This window comes from Lingula anatina, chromosome 9 (assembly GCF_051362555.1).
Source record: "Lingula anatina isolate TDL-2025a chromosome 9, LinAna3.0, whole genome shotgun sequence".
Lineage (NCBI taxonomy): Eukaryota > Metazoa > Brachiopoda > Lingulata > Lingulida > Lingulidae > Lingula > Lingula anatina.
In genome coordinates, this window is record NC_141775.1 from 4,273,558 (window position 1) to 4,293,720 (window position 20,163).

Below are 20,163 nucleotides of genomic sequence, written 5' to 3' on the forward strand. Positions count from 1 at the left end.
ACTGTGGATTCCGGAACGATCTCATCGCCAACATCAGGGGCGGATCCAGAGATATATTCTGACAGTCTTCCAAATTTTCTTTGTTGATCCATCCTTAATTTTTGACCGTCTTCCGACAGAAAAAATTAAATACCCGTCAATATAAACTTGAAAATCTGACCGTCTTCCAGAAGACCCAGAAGACGGCCTGAATCCGCCCCTGCACATGTTGCACAATAACTACCAGGATTTTGAAAATTAATTGCCTCATACATGTACTTCGTCACAAGAGAGCTGCAAATAACATTAAGAGAGGCATTAGACAAAAACTCCACCTGCTTTGTGTGCGGCTGCTTCTTCTTTTGTGTAGCGACCAGTATGATGGTTAAAAAATAATACCGTTTTAATGGTGATATCAACAGCTCGTGTTGCTGAATTCTTTAACGTATTTCACGGATGCTGCTGCTTCTTCGTTCGCTGAATTGCATGAAAATGGAAGCGAAGTGTGGTTTACAATAACGTGAGCAGAGCAGAGAGATGACAATGGTGGCTGGTTTTGCCTTGTTTCAATCGTTGTACTGGGGACGGAGAAAGGATATAAAGGGTACTTCAGAGGGTAGGGTGTCCTCTGTCCCTCCCACTCTAAAAAACACACACACACACACACCGGCGAATACGCCGTTTCTCATGGGGTACAAGCATGAGTCTATTAAATATTCTTTTGGGGTTCAAAGTTTCTTCAAGTAGAAGTCAGTCCTGAAAACGTCCTATATTTTGCACAAAGATAAGATCAACATACACGTAACCCTGTTTGCGTTCTAATTTTAGTTCTGCTGTTTTCAGCGCTTAATCTCTGCCGACTATTTTTTAAACAACCAGAGAATACATTTAGGTCTACCAAACATTTCACTGTAAGACGAAGCATATCAAGGTTTTGACAGGTATCAAATTTAAAATGAATTGATATCAGTTTATTTTAAGTGACAGGACTTAACATTATAAGCAAAGAGCAGTAGCGCATACATGCATGGATGGCAGCTTGGGTAGGGTGTTCCGCCTTCATCTTGTACCAAGGGACGAAGATCCACGGGCGCAACACTGGGAGATAACTGAAAATGTACCATATTATCCATATTACTTTGGAGAAAACCGAAAATTTGCGTAGCGGTGGCTTGCAACCTAAGGTCCACTTCCCCGTGATAATACCCAACTTTTATAAAAATTTTATTATCATTGTTTTAATTTTATTTTTAAGTCGCCTTACGGATAGGCAGTATGTCGTGATGTTAGCCTACTGAACATATAGGTCAGTTTATTAATTGACTCACAACCAGCGCTTATTCACTTGTACTGACATGGTATGGTTCTGGATATTGAAGTCCAGTATTTGTAAATCTATTTCAATTACTCATTTTGGTCAATATTTCCATTCCATGGCATCCCTCCAGAGTGACCCCCACCCTCGACATCCTTAAACAAATGTAAAATCAGGTCATGAACTTATAGCATAGAGTTCACTGTAGACGCCCAAATTTTCGAGGGTTACAATCTCGAGACATCCGAAAGTTTTCAGATAAGGAACCGAATGTGACAGCATTGGCCGATATACTCAGAGGACATAACCCAAAAGACGAGTTTGAAAACGCCGTCCAAATATGAAACGAGCAGTAGTTTACCAAAGCTCAAAGCCCTTGAGGCTCAGCGACTATGCTGTTCCTACTCCCCCTCCCAAAGGAGCAGTTGTTAAGGTAAATGGAATTTAAAAGTCAAGGCAGTTTTGTGAAAAGGTTTAAAACATCATGAAGTTTTAATATTGGGGTTGTACATGTAGGCTATGCGTAGGCTTGTGCTTCTCTACGACCAGTCCTTATCTTCGGTTCGCCCCCTTTTTTTATTTATTCACGGGCCGGGAGTTTTCCGTTTTAAGCCAATGAGTTTATACATATTTCCTACATTAACAGTTTTAGCATGTACGTGTAATGTGCGTTTGAGCCATTTGCATTTGCAATAATGTGTTCGCACGTATGCTCGTGTGTGTGTGTGTGTGTGTGTGTGTGTGTGTGTGTGTGTGTGTGTGAGTGAGTGAGTGAGTGAGTGAGTGAGCCTGTACATGTTAACATGTATACTAGGCCTATAGTAGGCCTATAGCTATAGTGGGTTAGGACACCCGTAAACGAAGGCGACAGAATTTTAAACTATTGTCGTAATATTTGACTTGCAGATCACGTACTCTGGCGTGTGTCACTCAGACATCCACTTTTGGGAGGGTTTTGATAATGTGCCTGGCCTGAAGGAGTTAGCACCAGGTAGGAAAGACTCACTCAAGGTCGCGCAATCACTTCTCCCCCTCCCCTCTCTCTCTCTCTCTCTCTCTCTCTCTCTCTCTCTCTCAATATACACAGAATAGGCACAGGTTGCGTTAGAGAACCGTTCACTTTGCAAGAAAAGGCCCAAATTTTGACGAATGAAAATTTTCACATCTTAAACTATATCACAAAAGATCCCTAAAACATCTTACTGGAGACTCGATTTCAATTCCAAAGAAATTGGGCTATTATATGAAACCCGCACACGCTTGCAGGGAAATACAGTCATCCAGGGAATATATTGTAACGTATGTGAATTTAATCCAAATCTTTCACCAAATAAAAAAAATCTAACTTTCTGTTTATGAATTTCCATGGTATAGCGTTGAGTAGTCAGTGTCTGCAAAATTGCATTTGTTCACATCATGTGAACCCATGTCTTGGTCAACAGACATCCATGAGTGTTACAGAACGCGCCACTGCATACGATAAAAGCACAAACATAAGACCAGAGTCAATGACCAGGGGGTAAATATGTGTGTTCATGTAGGAATTTCACTAAGACTTCAATAATTTGAAGTTAAAGCAGAAAGCATTAAGACATTGGAAGGACTTCTAAACCAACGAATTGCAAATGTCATGGCAGTTACTAGTATATTCAGATATGCAAAAAAGGTAACTTCACTTATTTCGAAGTATCTGTCTCTTTTGGTCATTGATGTATATACAGGCCCGTAGCTAGCAATTTCAAAAGGGGGGTTCTTTTTCTGAAAAAGTGGACCTTTTTCCATAAAAACTTCATGTACCTAGATCAAATTTTACCCAGAGTGGACCTTTTCCCAGCAAAAGGGGTGGTTCTTTCGAACCCCCCGAACCCCCCCTGGCTACGGGCCTGATATATATATATAGCATTTTTCATTTGCATAATATTTGTGTTATAATTATATGACGTATATAATTAACTTTTAATATAATTGTATTTTGGTTTGTAGTTTACCCCATTTTAGCTCATTGAACAGTATGCACATGTTATTATATTTATTGAAATAAAACTCCTGTTTGATAGGCCACGAAATTGCCGGAGTCGTAGAAGCCCTAGGTGACGATGCAGGTAAATATAGAAATTTGGACATTCCTTTTTTGTCAAATTAAATTTATTTTGCAATTGTAAATTAACATTTTTATGATGTGTGTGTGTGTGTGTGTGTGTGTGTGTGTGTGTGTTTCAGATCAAGTGTGACTTGCATTTAGAATGTTAAAATTGGACGCTATGAATTTTATTATATGAAGGTCGAAGTGAATGGAAATCAATGGACAATGCATGCACCTATTTAGAACAGAAGCGTCTCTATTTCAGGGACAGAGTTGAATGTCGGAGACAATGTAGTGGTCTATCCCTGGCTGGCATGCTTAGAATGCGCCCTGTGCGTCGGCTGGCGTTCTAATCTCTGTCGCGACATTAGACAAATGCTTGGATTTAGGCAGCACGGAGGGTAAGGGTGCTTTCCCAGAGATTAAGATCGATCTAGAGATTAAGATTTAGATCGACCTAACTCCCTGGGGGTTCACGCTAAATTGCAGTCAGCCGAGCGGGCACCATAGTTGATTACCTCCTTACAGCTTTTAGTAGGCGGGACAGACGCTTAAACCGGCCAAGCTGACAGTAATCTAGTGAGACTCCCCACAGGGATAGATTGATCTAAAAATCTATGGAAATGGGGTGCAAGATGATTGATTTTCGATATTTTGAAACAAGTTACTCATAATTTCAAATTACGAATGATGGTGCTTTATTTTTGGTTGTTTTTTTTTTTTTTTAGTAAGTAGTAAAAAGTATTGTGGGACATCATATAGGTATTGACTCAATGCAAAAAGTAGCAGTAGGTATATACACGTTACATTTACCTGTTTCACTACGCTAGTTAAATGAATTTATTTCTTCATAGCCTTTCTAAAAATGTGCTTAAATAATAAAGATTATTATTATCATTATTATTTTATGAAAAGTACTTTTCACAAAGCTTTCAAATCGCAAAAGCATTCTCCTCTCTGTCTGTCTATCTACCACAATCATTTATCCACACATATCTCTGTCCACTTCTTTGTCCATCTCTTCCAGATTTGCTACCCACGTGGTGGTTCCTATCGTTGAGAGGACGGTGCTGAGGATTCCCCGGGGTCTGTCCCCTGAGGTCGCCTGTATGCTCCCCTGTAGTGGAATTACTACGTACAACGCTGTGTTGAACACACGGGATACTCTGCAGGACATGGTTGGTTTGAAGGGTAAGACTATGTTTTTTCAGACAAAAAAGTGGTTCTTTCAAAGTGCCCGAACACCTCCTCCCTATGGGCCAGTGTATAAAATCATAAGATTACATATGCAGGACCCTTGGACTTATAACCAATGTGGTCTTGAGCTGTTGCATGTATGCATGTACACTGTTGAATGGTATCGAGTTGCATATGTACGTGTATATAGAAATACATGTATAATCAATAAACAATTATTAGTCTACTGTAAAGATATCACAGATAATTGACAATGGTTAAAGATTTGATGAGCATATTTCCACATCCTGTGATAGGCAAGGCAAATCTGCTGGTTATCGGAGCCGGTGGTTTGGGATTATGGTGCATACAATTTGCTAAACACATTCTGCCGCCAGAGGTCAGTGTGTTCTCGGCCGATATCACGGTAAGGATGAGCGATTTTCGAAGCTTTTCGAAGTCTTTCACTGATTTTGCTTTATTTGAGTTCAACGTTACGAATTGGAATTTATTAATTGCAATGTTTAGTGGATGCAGTCCATTTGCTTTTATGGCCATGAAAAATCTACAAAAAAAAAAAACTTTGACCTTTACAGGGTATATAGGCCTATATATGCATATCTTTATAACCTATCGTCCCATCTATCGTTTTTTAATACAAAACATGAAAATGTAAGTCTTTTCGAGTCATTTTGATATATGCATCATATGATAAAACTATAAAAGACATCCCTTTCATTGACCGACAGGAAGAGAAACTGAAGTTGGCTCAAGATGCCAATGCCGACGGTACGATCTTATGGACGAAAGGCGGTAAGATGACTGTGTACAGTGTGCAAATTTGCTATCCTCTGGGTCATTTTCCTGAGGACAGCAGCCGTTTTTAACCACTGCATAGCAATGTCAGAGAAAATTAATATCTATTGTTTGAAAAACATTACTTTACCTACATGATATCTGTCCAGAGAGAAACAATGTTATCCAATGGATAGTATTATCCATAGGAAAGTGCTACCCAGTGTTAATGAAACTGGGTCCTGGATGATAAACTGTCTTCAATTACAGGCGCGTAGCCAGCAATTTCAAAAGGGGGGTTCTTTTTCTGAAATATGGACTTTTTCCCATAAACAATTTATGCATCTAGATAAAATTTTACCCAGAGTAGACCTTTTCCCAGCAAAAGGGGCGGTTCTTTCGAATCCCCTCCCCCCAGGCTACGGACTGAATTACTTTCATTGCTCACGTGTAAACTTTTAATACGTTTATCTTCACAAACCTTTTGTTATTTCTCTGGAAATTTTAGCCAATGAGGAGGCGCTTCTTGCACATACAAGAGAGATCAGCGGCGTTGGGAAGATCGGTTTCGACGCTGTTATAGATCTCGTTGGTTCAGAAGATACTTCCAGGAGGGCGTACGGCCTACAGGCTGCAGTAAGTACAGAGCTACAGTACCCTCTACAACTGATTGGTTTTTCATTAGATATTCATAAATAACATGTTTCTCTGGCTATTCTTTTTTATCTGTCCTTTGTCCAGCTAGAATTCTCGCATACAATTGACGTCAGCACTTAGCTGGCGTCTGGTGGAGAGGAGCACAGAACTTTGTCTGGTGAGTTAAATGTCTCTGCTGTAGTGATTATTTTTTCCCGCAGGGAGGTATCCAAGTGACAGTCGGACTGTTTGGCGGGAAAATGACCCTGGACCTTCCAACTCACACTTTAAACAGCAAATGTGTAAAGGGTGTGCTAGTTGGGACACCGCAGCATTTGGAGGACGTCTTGAAGCTGGTGGCAGAGAAAAAGGTAGGCCTAATTGTGATAGTTGCGACACTGAACACAAAGCAGTTCAACCACCTGTGTGATGGCACAGTTGTGTGCAGAACGGAAGTAGCAATTATACCGAGTATATATGGAATAACATCAAATTAATTCCAACTTATCGAGCCGGTAGCAAAATTTTCCCTTACATTTATAAGGTTGAATGTTTTACGTATAGCACACTCATTGGCGACATATTTATAACTGAAACAACCACGCCTGTAGTTTTTACGGTTAATGTATTTATTTCTTTATAAAAAGCATGTCTTACAATTTTTTTTCAGTTAAAACCACCACCGACAGAGTTCTATTCATTGGATCAAATCACAGACGTCCTCAATCGCCTTAGAGACGGACAAATCAAGGGACGAGCAATATTGAAAATGTGAAGATTCATACTCTGTATAATATTATACAGGAGTCCTGTAAAATTTTGACAATCTTGGTATATATTCCAATGAACTTTTAGACCTTGATTTGCCCATCCTTCAAACGTTATATATATCGACAGTAGTCACGATGAGATGCTACCTTAAAAGTTCATCCTAGAGATTTTTAGATATTTCTTAAATAACTTTTATCTCGTTCAAATGAGATTTAGTTCATTTGTTTAATTTGTTTAACTTTGATTTTGAATATTTTGATTCCAATTCTTTGGGAAATAAAACAATTTAATTTCACGCAACATACTTATTAAACAGTTCACTTCGGGTGATAAGAACATGATCTCATAATTCCTTAAATTGATCCGTGCTAATCCTTTTAAACTGCTTATGGAGGAAATATAATACCAAGACACAGGGTGACACACATATCATTGTTCAATCGTCTACATTGTCTGTCATCCATTTTCCAAAACAAAATGGCGGCATCACCCAAACCTCTCGCCTTATGGGGAGAGAAAAGTGGCTCATTGCGTCGTCAGCAACGCTTTTAATGCACCAGAAAAAAAATAACTAAAGAGGGGAAGAGTGGTACAGGATAGAGGTAAATATTTGACGAGCCCGCGAGGAGTTTCTGAGGTTCGAAACGGTGACAGATTTGGAGTATCCAGGTGCACATGTACAAGGTCACTCACTTACTCACTCACACTCACACACGAGTGCACATGCCAAAACATTTATTGCAAATGCAAATGACATAAAAACGCAGTACACATACACACGTGCGCACTAACATTGATAATGTAAGAATTATATATAAACTCATTCGGGTCAGGGGGTGTCAGTGGTGGATATAGGTTTTTCCTGAGGGGGAAGTGGGGCAGGAATTAAAGAATTTTGTCCCATTTCACTCGACGGTAGATGAGGACGCTTTACACTAAAATATGGAGCAGAGAGATGGAAATGTAGGCTGGGTCTGTCTTGTTTCAATCGTACTATTTCTGGGGACGGAGAAAGGAGTTAAAGGGTGCCTCAGAGGGTAGAGCAGGTGTACACACGTGCCCTTTGTTACCCTCCCCCCCCCCAACACACACACACACACACACACACACACACCAGCGAATGTACCGTTTCTCATGGGATATTTATTTGGAGTCCAAAGTTTTTCCAGTAGAAGACGGTCCTGAAAACGTCCTATATTTTGCACAAAAGATAAGATCAGCATACACGTAACCCTGTTTGCGTTCTAATTTTAGTTCTGCTATTTTCAGCGCTTTTAAGAGATTAAAATCTGCCAACTACTTTTAAGCAACCAGAGTGTACATATAAATCTATCAAACATTTCACTGTAAGACTTAGCATATCAAGGTTTTGACAGTTGTCAAATTTAAAATGAATTGATATCAGTTTACTTTAAGTGACATTACATTTTAAACAAAGAGCAGTAGCACATGCATACATGAATGCAAGCTTGGCTACAGGGGGCTCCGTCTTCATCTTGAACACAAGAAAGATGACCCGCGGGTGTAAAACTGGAAGATGACTGAAAACGCACCATAATAACCATGAATGAATAAATATGACTTTGAAGAAAACAGAAAATTTGCGTAGTGGTGGATTGCAGTCAAAGTCAATTTCTCCATGATAATATTCAAACTTTTAAAAAAGGTATATATATTTAACGTGGTCTGACGGATTTTAATTTTATAGATCCGTTTAGAATTTATTTTCGCTGTGGATCAATTTATCTTTTATCCATTTACTCACAACCAGTGTATGGTTTTGAATATTGAAGTCCAGAATAATTAAGCCAAGTTCACTGACTTGATTTGGCAAATATTTTCATACCAGAGTGCCCTTTGGAGAGACTCCCCCCCCCCCCCCCCCCCCCCCCCCCCCCCCAAGCAAACAAATTTAAAAACAGGTCAAAAACAGGCCAACTTTCGAGGGTTAAATTCCAGAGATCTTCAGTTTTTCAGATAAGGAACCGAGAGTGACAGCACTTGCATTAATCGGCCGGTAAATGCAGAGGACGTACATGTATCCCAGAAGACGAGTTTGAAAACGCCGTCCAAATATGAAACGAGCAGTAGTTTACGAAGCCTCAAAGCCCTTGAGGCTCACCGACTATGCTGTTCCTACTCCCCCTTCCAAAGGAGCAGTTGTTAAGGTAAGTTGATTTTAAAGGCCTAGGTAGTATCATATGGTGAAAAAGTTTAAAACGTCATGGAGTTTTGATGTTGGGATTGTACATGTAGGCTATGCGTATAGGCCTGTGCTTCTCTTTGCAGGCCCAGTCTTCTTTTCCTGTTTACCCTCTTCTTTACATATTCGTTCACGGTCTGGAAGCAACCCGTTTTAAGCGAATGAGTTTATACATATGTCTTACATTAACAGTGTTAGCGCGCACGTGTGTATGTGTACTTCGTTTTTATGTCATTTGCATTTGCAATAAATGTGTTGGCATGTGTACTCGTGTGTGAGTGTGAGTGAGTAAGTGAGTGACCTTGTACATGTGCACCTGTATACTATAGTATAAACATAGTAGGTTAGGGCACCTGTATCCGAAGGCGACAGAATTTTTAAAAAATCACTGAGCATACTCCACTATTGTCGTACTAATTTACTTGCAGATCACGTACTCCGGCGTGTGTCACTCAGACATCAACTTTTGGGAAGGTTTTGATAGTGGACCTGGTCTGAAGGAGGTAGCACCAGGTAGGAAAGACTCACTCAAAGTCGCGCGATCACTTGCCCTCCCTCTTTTTCTCTCTCTTTGTCTCTCTCAATACACACCGAATAGTCAATACGCACAGGTTGTTTTAGAGAACCGCCCACTTTGAAGAAAAGATCCAAATTTTGACAAAGGCCAGGGTAGGTGACCTTGAAAGCGACCACTTGCAGTGAAATACAGTCATCTAGGGAATACATTGTAAAAAGGGGAAGGGCGCAGGGAGGTGATATGGAGAGAAATTGACTCTTTTCATTGACATCACAAACTAGCGTTTAAACATATCAAAATACAACACGTTCGGATTAACAGAAAACATCACACTCCGTCGCGCATTACAATGTGTTCAAATATATAAATAACTGAATACAGTTATAGCAGAAAGGCAGTGGACTGTACTGCTGATATCACAAACTAGCTCACAAACATGCATAAGTCACAATGAACACATTATTTTGCACAAAGAATACATAAATAAATAAATAAATAAATAAATAAATAAATAAATAAATAAATAAATTATTAGGGGGCTGCCGGATCTCCCTGCCAGGCAGCCTCGATTATCTCCTTGGTTTGTTGCTGCCTGGGCACAATAATAGGAAGTATTTATTCATTTGGCAAAATGTGAAAACCTCTAAAACACTGTTTAGGAAATTCCATGTCATTTCGTTGAGTAGTCAGTGTCTGCAAGATTGCAATTGTTCACACATGTTAACAAATGATATATACATGTATGTAGCAGTAATGTAACCTCTGTCTTTTTTATTTTTTTCATTTGCATAATATTTATAATTATAATATATTTTTATGTTTTATAATTATACCATGTATATCACTAACTTCTAATATAATGGCACTTTGTAGTGCACCCTATATTTAGCTCATTGAACAGAATGCACATATTATTTCTGTTGAAGTAAAACCTTCTGTTTGATAGGACACGAAATTGCTGGAGTCGTGGAAGCCCTTGGTGACAGTGCAGGTAAATCTAGAAATTTTTGGGTTTTTTTTTTTTTTTTTTTGTAAAATTCAAATTATTTGCAATCGTAAAAATATTATTTATATCTTTTATATATAGTATAATTATTGTGTGTTGCAAGAAACTGTTTTGACATGTTTTGTGAAGCCAACATGGATTTCAGCTTACGATGCAGGTGTTACTACATGTAGAATGCATCATGTGTTTAAAATTTTTATTTGGTAAAAAAAAAAGATTGATCTGAAAAAAAAAATATATATATATATATATATTATATTATATATAAAATATATATATTATAATTATATATATATATATTATAATGGGACGTCATGTATTTTCATAATGTTTTGTTCTGACGTTTAATTGGAATCGGGCAGACTTTGGAAGCTTACAGTGAAGCTATTTAAAAATGGTAGTGAATGGAAATCAATGGATAATGCATACACCTATTTAGAACAGTAGCGTCTATATTTCAGGGACAGAGTTGAATGTCGGAGACAATGTAGTGGTCTATCTCTGGCTGAAATGCTTGGAATGCGCCCTGTGCGTCGGCTGGCGTCCCAACCTCTGTAACGACATTAGATATATGCTCGGATGTAGTCAGCACGGAGGGTAAGATAATTGTAGTTTAAAACGAGTTACTCACAATTTCAAATCACGAATGATGGCACTTCTTGTATTTTTTGGTTTTGTTTTGTAATAGTAAAGGTTATTATTATTATTATTATTATTATTATTATTATTATATACTAAGTAGTTTTCACAAAGTTTTCAAACCACAAAAGCATTCTCCTCTCTTTCTGTCTATCTACCTCAATCATTTATCCACACATATTTCTGTCCACTTGTTGTCCATCTCTTCCAGATTTGCTACCCACGTGGTGGTTCCTATCTTTGAGAGGACGGTGCTTAGAATTCCCCGGGGTCTGTCCCCTGAGGTCGCCTGTATGCTCCCCTGTAGTGGAATTACTACGTACAACGCTGTGTTGAACACACGGGATACTCTGCTCGATATGGTTGGATTGAGAGGTAAGGCTATCTTTCTCCCGCCCCCCCCCCCCCCCCCCCCCCCCCAAGCCTTCCTTATATCATCCGTCTTGGATTTATTACCACTGTGGTCTCGTGCTGTTCCATGCATTCATACATGTATACTGTTGTCGAGTTGCATATGTACATGTACATGTATATAGCAATACATGTGTAATCAATATATAATTATTAGTTTACTGTGAAGATATCACAGATAATTGGCATTGATTGAAGATTTGATGAGCATATTTCCATATCTTTTTATAGGCAAGGCAAATCTGCTGGTAATCGGAGCAGGTGGTTTGGGATTATGGTGCATACAATTTGCCAAACACATTCTGCCGCCAGAGGTCAGTGTGTTCTCGGCCGATATCACGGTAAGGATGTGTGATTTTCGATGCCTTTCAATGATTTGATTTCAACATTACAATTGGGATTTATTTATTGCAACCTCCAGTGGATGCATCCCATTTATTTTATGGTCATGAATACAAAACATGAAAATATATTTGGCATTTAGCTAGTCTTTTTGATATACAAAACAAGTACGCACCATGTAATAATACTATAAAAGACATCCCTTTCACTTATTGATAGGAAGAGAAACTTAAGTTGGCTCAGGATGCCAATGCTGACGGTACGATCTTATGGACGAAAGGCGGTAAGATGAGTTCCATAATGCATCTGTGATTAGTCTGGGTACAATGTACAAATTTGCTATCCTCTGGATCATTTTCCTCAGGATAGCAGCCATTTTTATCACTGCATAGCAATGTCAGACACGAAATTAATATCTATTGTTTGAAAAACATTACTTTACCCACAAGATATCTGTCCAGAGGGAAACAATGTTATCCAATGGATAGTGTCACAGGAAAGTGCTAACCAGTGTCAATGAAACTACTGGGTCCTGGACGATAAACAGCCTCAATTACTTTCATTGATCACTGATCAAAGTTTCAATATTTTATTTATTTTGCTAAATGTAAATGGTTGATCAGCTGTGTTTATCTGCTACATTTAGCCAATGAGGAGGCGCTCCTTGCACATACAAGAGAGATCAGCGGCGTTGGGAAGATTGGTTTCGACGCTGTTATAGATCTCGTTGGTACAGAAGATACTTCGAGGAGGGCATACGAGCTACAGGCTGCAGTAAGTACAGGCCTACAGCACCCTCTACCACTGACTGATTTTTCATTAGATATTCACAGATCACATGTTTCTCTGGCTAATCTTTTTTTTATCTGTCCGTTGTCTGACTAGAACTCTTGCATACAATAGGCGTCACCACTTAACTGGTGAAGAGGAACACAGAACTTTGTATTGAGAGTTTCGTCTCTGCTTTAGTGATAAGCCCAAAAGTCTTATTTTTTCCCCGCAGGGAGGTATCCAAGTGACAGTCGGGCTGTTTGGCGGGAAATTGACCCTGGACCTTCCATCTCACACTTTTAGCAGCAAATGTGTAAAGGGTGTACTAGTTGGGACACCGCAGCATTTGGAGGAAGTCTTGAAGCTGGTGGCAGAGAAAAAGGTAATTGTGATAGTTGTGACGCTGAACACAATGCAGTTCAACAGCCAATGAGATGGCACCGATGTGTGCAGAACAGTAGTATGCAGAACAGAAGTAGCGATTATATATATATATATATATATATATATATATATATATATATATATATATATATATATGGGAAAATATCAAATTACCTCCAACTTATGGAGCCAGTAGCAATTTTTTTTCTTATAAGATTGAATGTTTTACGTACAGCACACTCAGTGGCCACATATTTATAACTGAAACAACCACGCCTGTAGTTTTTACGGTTAATGTATTTATTTCTTTATCAAAAACATGTCTCACAATTTTTTTCAGTTAAAACCTCCACCGACAGAGTTCTATTCATTGAATCAAATCACAGACGTCCTCAATCGCCTTAAAGACGGACAAATCAAGGGACGAGCAATACTGAAAATGTGAAGATTGACATACTGTATAATATTATACAGGAGCCCAGTGAAACATTGGCAATCTTGACATTCATGTATATGATTTCATTGAAGTTGTAGGCCTCCATTTGCTCATCCTACAACCATTATATCTGGTAGTAACGATGTGTAAATTAGAACTTTGTACTGCATCTTCTTATATGCCCCCTCATAAGTTCACCATAGATATTTTTCGTTATTTGTCAAACAAATGGGCATTTATTCATTTCTTTAATTTGTTAAATTTTGGTCTTAAATATTTTGATTCCAATTCTTCTGGAAATTAAACAATCTAATTGTACGGAACAGATTTTCTTAAATTAATTCGTGCTATTGTAAACTTGGAAATGCTTAAGGGAAATATAATAACAAGACACAGGGTGACACACTTGTCATTGCTCAATCACCTAAATTGCCCGTCATCCATTTTCCAAAACAACATGGCGGCATCACCTCAGTCCCTCGCCTTATGATGAGAGAAAAGTGGTTATCAGAATCGCTTTTAATGCACCAGAAAAAAATAACCAAAGAGGGGGGGATTGGTGGCACGGGGTAGAGATAAACATCCGACAAGCCCTCCAGGGGTTTCGGAGGTTCGAACGAACCGCCCTTTTGCCGGTAAAAGGTCCACTTTGGGTAAAAATTTGACTTAGATACACCAAGGTTTTATAGTAAATGGTCCATTTTTTTTTTCAGAAAAAAAGCCCCTCCCCTTCGAATTTGCTGGCTACGGACCTGTGTCCCTTTCCCAGCCACCTCTAGTGATGTACATTACACAGTATGTAACAATGCTGTGTATATTAGGTAACATGTCGTATTTAACATAATAAATGTCGGCCACGGTCAGGGAGAACTGACATACATTGTAATACGGGCCGATTCCGTAATAAAACAGAGGCAAGAACAAGCGCACTTCGTGGTTCTTCAAATTCTGTAATTTATTTTTAGTAACGAGTAGCGATTTGCCATCTTTATATTTGTATATTATTATGTATTTTTCGTGAACTAATAAATATGTAAAAAAAGTAACGATCTGTTTTGTTCACTCTCTTTTATTGTGTTCTGATGAGGCGTAGATACTGAAGATTTTAAAAATTGAATTCATGTCAGCTTTCAGAAATAAAGAAGAACGTGACAGTAGAAAGGTTGAAATATCCGAAAGGGAGACGCAATGTCGCCAACTAGAATAAATTGTCCAGAAACAGATTTAAAAAAACTTGATTTAATGTGTTATCAACGGTTCTGTGTACACAGCGTGTCTCACGTGCAGGGGATAGGAATGATGCAATGTGCGGGTCTTGTGGTGACAGTGTGCGGATAACGATAAGAGTCCATTCACGTGAAAGATCGTATTTTAGGTAAATTGGTGCTAAGATACGCCACACAAATATATCATTGGTACCTTTACTGGTAAATAAGCTAATTGCGATTTCAATGCTTAGATTAGTGACAGAACGAGGTGTTTCTGAAAAGAAGTAGTAAAGGACTGGGATGACACCACTAATAAGTTATAACTTCGAAAACATCAAATTACATGGTTTCCTCTTCGACATTTCCCCTTCGAGTCTAAAAAATGTACCCCTCTTCTCTGTCACGCGCTTGTGTGCTGCTGGAAAGATACTTCTGCCCCTGCTTTGATAGCCTCTAAGCCTTCCAAACAACTTTCCGTGATAACCTTCTTGAGCTTGGTAAAAAAAAGGGTTGGTGTTTTTCAAAACTGACGTTACTACAATGTGCTCCTATATGTGAGTGCCTTGTACGTCGACCTTCATGACTTTGAAGACATTGTCAAGGTCGCTGAAAGATGGGAATCAAAGAATTCTGTTCTGTTGCAGAGTATGTATCAGTTTAACTGCTGCAGCCGATGGGATAAACATCCTATCGTATCGCGAAAAATAAGATGTGGTATCTTGCTTGTGTTCTAATTTAAGAACATGTGTTCGGTGATTGATATTTATGGACTATTTTAAGCCACTAAAAAGTAACCCCGTTGCCCTGTCGTCGATTAGATAAAGAACATAAAGATTAGTCGGCGACAAATCTAAAACCGAATAATATCCACTCAGTTTCACTGAACTGAAAAAGTATTTAAATATTGGGATATCACAGAAACAAATATCAATTATTAATTTTCATTTTATGAAGAGAGTAAATATAAAGAGGATGGAAGGGCGAATACTACCCTCCTACTTCTAGCTGTTCTGGCATTTACAAATTCGGCCCTCAGCCCCATTTAAATCTGCTAAAACAGCTACAAGGTATAGAATTGACGGATATCAATAGGGGCTAGCACATCCCGCGCTCTCACCAGAAAGAAAGAGAAAACCATTGGTTTGATGAGACACTACTACAAATGACCCTAATGACACCACGGATCTTAAGAACCAGTCCAGAGAGCAAGGGGGAGGGGGTGGGGGTGGGCGGAGGGGAGGTTACCTCTCCTTCTGTATAGGCCCCTATCCTTGATCTGGCATTGGGGAAATCCCCAATATCTATCATTTTCCATATGCATTCATACAACAGAACATTCTGCTCCTAGTTTTATTCATTTCAAAACGTCAAAACTAAATATGCTCACGAACTCAAATTCGTTAACGATTTTGGGCAATCGCTAAAAATGGTGAAAGCTCTCTGGGAATATCTTGTGACCCTGTGACTTGACCCTCCACGTCCTTAACCAAACATACTACCTATTTGTTTTGATCAATTTCCATATCTCTTAACTCTGTCTTAATCATCAAATTTCGCGTTGTCATCTAATACCTAATCAATATTTTGTAAGCAACGTGCACTGTGCCTTCTAGACCATTCACTAGATCCCTACTATCAGTGACGTCATGGATATTTCCTATGCTTATTCACGTGGTTGATAACATTTACTATATATAAACATGCGTTCAGGCTGTGTAATACCCCCATTTCAACGCTGTAAGGACGAGAAGACGTGGTACAGTCTCGGAAAAAAGACGCGCTAGTACTTGAGTGAGTCGCACTTTATCCACCGCTTACCTGAATAAACTCAATTCATCTTCACCTCAAAAGAGTAAGTTTATCGTCATTGCTTTATTTGTATTTTATTTGTCAATTTATTCATCTATTCAGCTATATTTTTATTTCACTGTTATTTAATTATTTTATTTTGCAATTAACTTTCATGACCAGATATAAAGGTTTATAACATCTCATGCAAGGTCGAATATAACGTTTTGAATAAAATATTTTGGTTTAGTTCCCATAATTTTTATAATTTTGACGTATGATTAGGTTTGTTTTTGTTGTTGTTATTTATATATTGTAACCTTTATTGTCAATTTCACTGTTCTTATTATGCTATTATTTAGTTCTAGTTTTGAAATTTACATTTTTTTAAAACATCTTTGATCGTAAATGGGTAGAACTGATTACATGGCATATTAAACTCGTAGTGTAAGTGTAGTGTTAGGTTGACATTTGGTATAACACATTCTCCAGTTATCAGTGCAGGATACATTTGTGAGATATCTACTAAATATGTCGGTCAATTACTTACTGAAGAATACAGACGGTACCTGTTCAGTGCACTGTTGTTGTTGTTGTCAACAAGTCCGTTATAGAACACGATTAACTTTTATGAATGTTTCCCCTGTGTTATTGTAAACAATCCAGTTAAATATTAACTATGGAACGCAGTTCACTTACTACTGGCGTTTCAGTAGCACGTTTTTCTGCAAACACCATAACTGAAACATCTGTTGTATTATGAATTTCTTTTTAAAGGCGCTCAATCATCATCTTAACTTTATACTTCACATTTGCAAACTTTTCAATTCTTGTAAAAAATACAAGAACCCGCTATTGTTGTGGATATTGTTAAAGCAATAATAACTCTTCGTTTCGGCCAAAAAATGAATTTTCCTGGAGTAAACAACAATTTTCCCATACTTACCAATGGTTAATGAATCCATTTTTACATTCAAAGTTAGTCCCTGTTTTTTTTCTAAAAAGTTTGGTTTTTTGTTAAAATCTCTTAAGAGATTTTAACAGAGTATAGACATCAGTGGAGGTCACGTGGTCTAAAGACAAGTTCAAATATCAGAATAAAAGCTATAACTGCTGTTTTTGTGGTAAAACAGAAAATATTATATTTCTATGAGTAATTCACAAGGTTTTTATTGTGAAATATAGGTCTCATACGAAGAGTTATTATCCCTTTAAACATTAACTAGGAACTGCACTTAACTGACTTACAATAGATAAATATCGTTTACCTGCATTCCAAAAGATAGTGTCTGTATGTGACAGTACGCGACACTAACCCCCTTACTTAAACCATTGCTTTCAATATATCAATGGATACAAATTAGACCTATGCCTGTACATATGGAAATTTAATTAAAATGTTCTCCTTATAAAGAATATCGCCCATATCAACTCTTTCAACTACAATGGCATGGCACCATTTCTTTATTTATGATTTTTTCATTACTTAATTTACAAAGTAATTGTCTTCAAGTGATTATGACAGAGAACAAATTGCTTTAATAAATAAAATTAAATTGAAAATAAGTATCATTTATCACTTGCTTTTAAACTTGTCTCTTAAAATATTCGGAATAAAGCAGAGAAAAGTTGGACGACGGTTTAATTTTATTATTTTATTAAAAAGGTCCATAAAACAATAAACACTACAAAATAAATGACGCAGTAAAATTTTTATGGTCACAGGTATCAAAGATAAGGGGGATCATTCATCCTAAGTAAATATTATTGTCCATAAATTGGGTATTCAAAAACAGTAAGGTGCTCTACAGTATCTATTGCCAAATATTATGATTCAAACGCACCCTAAATGTAGATGTTAAATGTAACGAGCTTTATCCAGTTTAATCTGCCAATGCATACACTGTACAGTCAGGTAAGGGATTAATGGACCTGAATTAAAGATAACCTAAAATTTATACGCCCCCATAGTTATGCACGTTAGGACCCAAGAGATTAAGTAAATATTATTGTTCGGGCGACTCCTAAACGTCCGACAGAAAAGATGATACGAAGACGGTTTCAAACCTGTTGCGACAGGAAAAGTTGGTAGATTGCATCAGCACACCTCTTTTACCAAATCTTATCATCTTTTCAACATTGAAAACTGACGTCTTAATGCCAATCAAAATAACAAATTGATGCCGTCAGTGCTCCAATCAGGGTCGTTTTCAGAAGAATTTTAAGTTCTGACATGTAACCTCGTAGGTTGTAACCGGTTTTTTTTTAATGTAATGTAGGCCCGAGGTGTGTTTCCATATACTTATGAAATCATGCTTTCTTTTCAGTAAGAAAAACCAAAATGTTGGGACCAATGGAAGGGATAGCACTGAACAGCAATGTGTCTAAGAACGGGAGCTCCTGGGGACAGCTTCTCTGGCACATTCTCCACGACAAACCGGAGCTGGTTCTCCGCAAGGGGGCGATGTTGTACAGTTCCGGTGAAGTTGCAGCTGCTTCGTATGGATTTGGTATTACCTCGCAGGAACTGAAGGTAAATAAATCTGTCATTTTTTTATGCGTCTTGGGGTTAACCTTTCCTTTATACTAGTTATTGTTGGCCAGGCCTTTTGTACAACTTAGAGTGTAAGAGATTTTTTTGAAAGGGAAGAGACAACTGAAATGAATGATCTCAACCAAGGCTAATTACTAGTCCTGTCACAAAGGCTACTTCGTATCATAACGCACATTTTAAGAATATAGTTATCAACTCGAACTCAACGCCTTACTGTAAAACATCAGGTCACGGGATCATCCATTTGCCGGTACAGTTCTGCCTGTACTGAATCCAAATAACTAGTTTCTGCTAATATAGCATTTTCTTTGCAAGAAATTTCTAATTTTTCCATTGTTGTTATGTTTGTAGGCAATAAAAGAAGCCATGGACAGCAGCAGCCACAGAGAAACGATCCACATCCAGGGCGTCACGTATTGCGTCAAGGTCAACACCCCTAATACGTTGCTTGCCTGGAATGGCGGGAAATACCTGATCGTCTGTCGCTCAAAGCAGCTTTACCTCGTGACGCACTGCGCCTCCCGCAGCAAAAAAGATGACGCCCGAAAATGGCTGACAAGGTTTGCGTCAAAACTTGTCGAACAAAATTATTGACTCAAAGCTGAATAGATTTTATGTGGAAATTAAAATCGGAGATGAGCCCCTCTCTCCTGCCGTCGACTGAGTTTTACGACATGACGTAACATCTGTCACTGCTCCTGCACCTCGACCCGAAACCTCGCTCAGTGCTCCTGTACGCCCTGGCATTGTGCGTGCTTGGGGCCGATTGGGAATGAGTAGACCTGTAGTACATCCCCGATAGAGATGGAAAGGCGGGAAAAGACTTTCGCGTGAGTGGGAAAAACACAGAGATACCACAGTGTTGCCCCCATTGGTAGACTTTTAAACTCGAGATTGATTAAAATTTGAAAATGTAAGAGAAAAGAAGCAGCGTTTTGAGGATCAAAAATGTTTTGGCAAATGGATGAAGTGAGGCAACGTTGTTAAAGACTTTGGAGAGATTAATTTCAAAAACGTTTAACACTAAATCGCACTCACTGAGTGCCAATGTAAGAAAATAATTCTTTGTGTTTTAATAAAATATCAAATTTAAATTAGTATTGCATTGCAAGAGTTACTTCATTTATGCCGGTAAATCAAAGAAAGGGA

At 38.3% G+C, this 20,163-nt stretch overlaps 3 protein-coding genes across 4 annotated transcripts; all 3 read left to right on the plus strand.

The window, feature by feature from the left end:
* The first annotated feature begins 1,513 nt into the window (after nucleotides 1-1,513).
* Nucleotides 1,514-7,055, plus strand: LOC106151961 (uncharacterized). The gene is made up of 10 exons (XM_086996062.1): nucleotides 1,514-1,727; nucleotides 2,201-2,285; nucleotides 3,352-3,396; nucleotides 3,643-3,778; nucleotides 4,405-4,568; nucleotides 4,871-4,980; nucleotides 5,303-5,366; nucleotides 5,857-5,984; nucleotides 6,206-6,355; nucleotides 6,655-7,055. The coding sequence occupies exons 1-10, from the start codon at nucleotides 1,635-1,637 to the stop codon at nucleotides 6,757-6,759; spliced, it is 1,080 nt and encodes a 359-aa protein (XP_086852188.1). The 5' UTR covers nucleotides 1,514-1,634; the 3' UTR covers nucleotides 6,760-7,055.
* Nucleotides 7,056-7,206: 151 nt separating this feature from the next.
* Nucleotides 7,207-14,510, plus strand: LOC106176799 (uncharacterized). 2 transcript variants are annotated; one of them, XM_086996060.1, is made up of 11 exons: nucleotides 7,207-7,357; nucleotides 8,725-8,923; nucleotides 9,387-9,471; nucleotides 10,422-10,466; nucleotides 10,943-11,078; nucleotides 11,332-11,495; nucleotides 11,763-11,872; nucleotides 12,093-12,156; nucleotides 12,520-12,647; nucleotides 12,877-13,026; nucleotides 13,369-14,510. In XM_086996060.1, the coding sequence occupies exons 2-11, from the start codon at nucleotides 8,831-8,833 to the stop codon at nucleotides 13,471-13,473; spliced, it is 1,080 nt and encodes a 359-aa protein (XP_086852186.1). In that variant the 5' UTR covers nucleotides 7,207-7,357; nucleotides 8,725-8,830; the 3' UTR covers nucleotides 13,474-14,510. The 2 variants fall into 2 exon arrangements, with proteins under 2 accessions (XP_086852186.1, XP_086852187.1); XM_086996061.1 differs by lacking the exon at nucleotides 7,207-7,357 and adding an exon at nucleotides 8,058-8,421.
* Nucleotides 14,511-16,375: 1,865 nt separating this feature from the next.
* Nucleotides 16,376-20,111, plus strand: LOC112041352 (uncharacterized). Its single transcript, XM_086995803.1, has 3 exons — nucleotides 16,376-16,524; nucleotides 18,788-18,993; nucleotides 19,366-20,111. Exons 2-3 carry the CDS (start codon nucleotides 18,802-18,804, stop codon nucleotides 19,606-19,608), a joined length of 435 nt encoding a protein of 144 aa, XP_086851929.1. The 5' UTR covers nucleotides 16,376-16,524; nucleotides 18,788-18,801; the 3' UTR covers nucleotides 19,609-20,111.
* The last annotated feature ends 52 nt before the right edge of the window (nucleotides 20,112-20,163 follow it).

Bases quoted from the DNA above. Each gene is read 5' to 3' on its own strand.
- LOC106151961 (XM_086996062.1), top strand. From the start codon at position 1,635: ATGAAACGAGCAGTAGTTTACCAAAGCTCAAAGCCCTTGAGGCTCAGC. The intron at 2,286-3,351 runs GTAGGAAAGACT...CCTGTTTGATAG, and splicing joins CCTGAAGGAGTTAGCACCAG to GCCACGAAATTGCCGGAGTC. The intron at 5,367-5,856 runs GTAAGATGACTG...TGGAAATTTTAG, and splicing joins GATCTTATGGACGAAAGGCG to CCAATGAGGAGGCGCTTCTT.
- LOC106176799 (XM_086996060.1), top strand. From the start codon at position 8,831: ATGAAACGAGCAGTAGTTTACGAAGCCTCAAAGCCCTTGAGGCTCACC. The intron at 10,467-10,942 runs GTAAATCTAGAA...TCTATATTTCAG, and splicing joins AGCCCTTGGTGACAGTGCAG to GGACAGAGTTGAATGTCGGA. The intron at 11,079-11,331 runs GTAAGATAATTG...CATCTCTTCCAG, and splicing joins GGATGTAGTCAGCACGGAGG to ATTTGCTACCCACGTGGTGG.
- LOC112041352 (XM_086995803.1), top strand. From the start codon at position 18,802: ATGTTGGGACCAATGGAAGGGATAGCACTGAACAGCAATGTGTCTAAG. The intron at 18,994-19,365 runs GTAAATAAATCT...TTATGTTTGTAG, and splicing joins TTACCTCGCAGGAACTGAAG to GCAATAAAAGAAGCCATGGA.